Source organism: Silene latifolia, chromosome 9, assembly GCF_048544455.1.
Source record: "Silene latifolia isolate original U9 population chromosome 9, ASM4854445v1, whole genome shotgun sequence".
Lineage (NCBI taxonomy): Eukaryota > Viridiplantae > Streptophyta > Magnoliopsida > Caryophyllales > Caryophyllaceae > Silene > Silene latifolia.
Window position 1 is genome coordinate 159,313,878 of NC_133534.1, and position 4,446 is coordinate 159,318,323.

At 34.1% G+C, this 4,446-nt stretch overlaps 1 protein-coding gene across 1 annotated transcript; it reads left to right on the plus strand.

The window, feature by feature from the left end:
- The first annotated feature begins 3,341 nt into the window (after window positions 1–3,341).
- On the plus strand, window positions 3,342–4,033 carry LOC141601810 (uncharacterized). Its single transcript, XM_074422116.1, has 2 exons — window positions 3,342–3,876; window positions 3,990–4,033. The coding sequence occupies exons 1-2, from the start codon at window positions 3,342–3,344 to the stop codon at window positions 4,031–4,033; spliced, it is 579 nt and encodes a 192-aa protein (XP_074278217.1).
- The last annotated feature ends 413 nt before the right edge of the window (window positions 4,034–4,446 follow it).

The window sequence follows — 4,446 nt, forward strand, 5'->3', positions numbered from 1 at the left end:
ATTGGTAGGTAGAATGCAAACAAAGCAATGCTACGAGCTAAATGAGAGCAAACACGGGTTTCTGGATCAACACAGGCGAGCTGGGCTTAGCGCGCCCGGATTCTGAATTAGCTTTAAAATTTTGCTCTGAACCCGCTCGAGTCAAGACTGACCCCCTCGAGTTACTGCTTGACTCGTTCGAGTCGATTCTGGCCCGCTCGAGTTGAGGCTTGGGACGCCCGGATTCGCTGGAATCTGCCCGTGTTCTCATGCAGGAACTTTTTTTTCTTTCTTTGGGTCTCAACTCGCACGAGTTCATCATAGATTGCACGGGTTCATGCTTTGTTTGGCCTAAACCTCCTATAATGATATGTAAAGCATGCATAAGCCCAAAATTCTCCAATTTCTTTGCATTTCCCATCTTCTTATTTTCATCAATTTTCTTCAAAAAGCTCAATTAAAATATGAGATCCCTCCCTTTCATCTCTCATGCAATAATTAAATGAATGAATGCAAAATTACACTAAATGCATATATACAAGTTAATGGTTATTGAAGAACTCCATTAAACCAAAGATTGCCAATTAGTAATTTAATACAAAAATATCACTAGCACTCAAAGCACGTAAAAGTCGGTCAAATTCTTGGGAGTGGGACATATATAAATAGGCGTGGATAACAACACAAGATTATACAATTGAATAATGCCCAAGTAATAGACCGAACAAGTATGTCAAGAACATTATGACAAAAATTATAAGTGTAAGACAAATATTATAGCTTCTAATAATATCCGTCAATAAGACGGGTCAAATATGCTTAAAGTGGTGACAGTTCTGGGAAAGAATCCTACTCCTTTTCAGCACTCCTAGTCTTCTGATTTTGAAACTTGAGAGTTGAGACTGATTGTTATTGTTTCAGCTGTCGTTCCGTTAGTTGTTCATCATTGTCAAGTACCTGGCTGGCAAATTATTATAGCTTCCAATAATATCCGTCAATCTTTCAACAAAAAAAAATACTCCTTACGACATGTGAGAGAGTAATTACGTATAATCATATGTAAGTCATTATGTGTATCTTCTTATGCAGATAAATTTACGGCATCGGATAGATGGCTCAATAATGATGTACCCAGGAAGCACACCTGAACGCACACCTGAACCTGGCGTAAAGTACCGAGTACTTCACTATGGTTTAGAATTCAGGGTTGGAAATTGGAGTTTTGAAAAGGCTAAATGGAGGGATGTTGATATGGTCAACAAATGCTAGACTAAGGCCTTGTTCTTTCTGTCTTTTAGAGCTGAAATGAACTGAGCTGAACTAAATGGAGCTGAGCTAAACGAATCAATCAATCGAATGGAGCTGAGCTGAATCGAATCAATCGAATGATCCCAATCAATGGAGCTGAGCCGAGCCGAATCGAATGAATGGAGTGGTGAATCAATCAATGAATAGAGCCGAAAATCGAATGATTGATTGAGCCGAATCAAATCAAGTAATATTAATATTAATATTAATATTATTATTATTATTATTAATAATAATAATAATAATAATAATAATAATAATAATAATAATAATAATAATAATAATAATAATAATAATAATAATAATAATAATAATAATAATAATTATAATTATAATAATAATTATAATAATAATTATAATTATAATAATAATAATAATTATAATAATAATTATAATAATAATTATAATAATAATAATAATAATAATAATAATAATAATAATAATAATAATAATAATAATAATAATAATAATAATAATAATAATAATAATAATTTCTTGCAAAAAATAATAGTAATAATAATAATAATAATTAGAGAATAAGCCATGGAACGAGAGATAGCTTCTTCTTCAAGCCAAACCTAAAAACTTCAAAAATACGTTTATTTTTTCTTTAATTCAGCTTGAACTATGGCAAAAACTCGTGCTCGCAATAAGAATTCTGTTACTGATGATCATACTGTCGTTGTAGAAACAATTTCTGAACATGATGATACTTCTTTTACTCAAATTGATGCTGAAAAGGAGACTCAATCTGATATTTTATCAGAACAGGGAATTTCAGGTATAAATTCTTCTACTACTGTTGGACAATTGTTAAATCTTACTGGTCTATTGGATAAACCTGTTACTGTTGAGGAGATACCTGTTAGTAGTAATAGTCCTACTACTACACAACCCACTACTGATCTGGGTATTGGAATTGCTAAAACATGGTCGTCTGTCACTAAACCTAAACAGGGGATGAGCTTGTTCTATTGTGATAAAAGTGCGGAGTCTCAGGAGGTTGAGATTGATGAAGAGGATGTTGAGGAGGAAATAAAATTTTGGAAGAACACTCTTATGGGTAATTTTCTGGGATTAAAACCAAAGATATAACAAGTGGATGAATTTGTTCAGAAAAACTGGAACACTGTTACTCGTCCAATTGTCCAGTACTATAGGAAGCGATGGTACAGTTTCAGGTTTTTCTGTGAGGATGACATGAATGAGATATTAAAGGGAAGGCCATGGACTATGGGTTCTGGTACCCTTATTCTGAAGTAGTGGTCGCCCACTTTTTCTAAGGAAATGGATAATGTATCCATTGTCCCTGCTTGGGTTTTATTTCCGAATTTGGATTCTTTTATGTGGTCAGAAAAGGTGCTAAGTAAGCTGGCAAGTGTAGTAGGCAAACCTCTCTTTGCTGATTTACCTACTACTTTTAAATCAAAGCTCTCTTTTGCAAGGGTCCTGGTTGAGGTTGATGTGGCTGGATCATTGCCTACTTCAGTCACACTATCTTCTCCATACCATGGAAAAGTGGAGCAAAGGGTCATCTATGAATGGCTACTTTATTACTGTCATTGCTGCAGGAAATTGGGTCATGTCCAAGAGTCATGCAAGTTCCATAAGATCAACCAAAAACTTGCTGAAAATAAGAAGAAGGTGGTTCAAGAGTATAGGCCTATTCAGGTTAATACTCCTCATAACACAGATAGTCAGGACTCAGGAAGCCATATGCTAGGCCATATTCCTCCTAAGTCAGGGGAGGTACTCACTACTAACACCTCAGGGACGAGCTCAGAATGTCCTGGACTAGGCTCCTCTCCTGTTGTTGTGGTAGTTAGTTCTCCACCTGATGATAAAGAGGAGGGTCAAGAATGCAATGTGCTAGGTCAGCAAGACACTGTTGTTGTTGAGGTTATTAATCTGTCTAATGCAGGGACTGATAATTCTGATAGTGAAGAGACTGGGATTCTTGTGAGCAACCGCTTCTCTGTATTGCCCACAGACAATAATATTGGTGATAATAATTTGGTGGTCCCTCAGGCAGAGGACCCACCAGACCCAGGGAAATGATTATCTCCTCTTGGAATATAAGAGGTCTTAATGACCCAATAAAGCAGATGGAGGTTAGGAGCTATCTGTCTAAGAATAAAGTGGAAGTGTTAGGACTATTAGAAACTAGAGTTAAATCCAATAATTTTGCTGCTATATCTAGGACTTTTCGTTTATATTCTATTATGAATAACTATTTTCACCATTATAATGGGAGAATATGGGTGTTCTGGGATCATAGGAAATTTACTGTTCTCTCTTCTCAAATACATGACCAATTGATTCACCTTGAGCTTTTACATCATATTTCTCAAGCAAAGATTTATGTTACCTTCATTTATGCTAATAATGATGCTAGCCAAAGAGAAAGGTTATGGGATGAACTCAGAGGTATAGCTGGTTCTGTTACTCAGTGGATTATTCTGGGGGATTTTAACATTGTTAGAGAAATGGGTGAAAGAATTGGACCAAATCCACCCTCAGTTTCTGAGATTCTTGCCTTTAACAAATGTTTATTGGATTGTACCTTAGCGGATCTTAACAGTTTTGGATGTGAGCATACCTGGACTAACAAAAGAGAGTCTCATGATAGAGTTTGGTCTAGATTGGACAGGGTTTTAACTAATCCTTCCTGGTTAGTTTATTATCCTTCCACCCATGTTCAGATTCTCCCTGCTGGGATATCGGATCACTCACCCATATTGGTTGATATTCTTGATGGTCATGTTATAAAAAGGAATTTCTTGCAAAAAAAAAATAATTATTATTATTATTATTATTATTATTATTATTATTATTACTATTACTATTTGTTTTTTTTATAAAAACGCAGACTATTATTATTATTATTATTATTATTATTATTACTATTACTATTTGTTTTTTTTATAAAAACGCAGACTATTATTATTATTATTATTATTATTATTATTATTATTATTATTATTATTATTATCGTTATTATCATCATTATCATTATTATTATTATTATTATTATTATTATTATTATTATTATTATTATTATTATAAAAAGGATGCGCGCAGCTTTCATTAAAAGAAAAACAAAAATTTACATGAAATTGGTGGGGAGCCGAGAAACAAGCTGGGCTCTCACACCCTTTG

Coding starts and splice junctions, on each gene's coding strand:
- LOC141601810 (XM_074422116.1), top strand. CDS start 3,342: ATGATTATCTCCTCTTGGAATATAAGAGGTCTTAATGACCCAATAAAG. Junction 3,877..3,989: donor GGATCTTAACAGTTTTGGAT/GTGAGCATACCT, acceptor ACCCATGTTCAG/ATTCTCCCTGCTGGGATATC.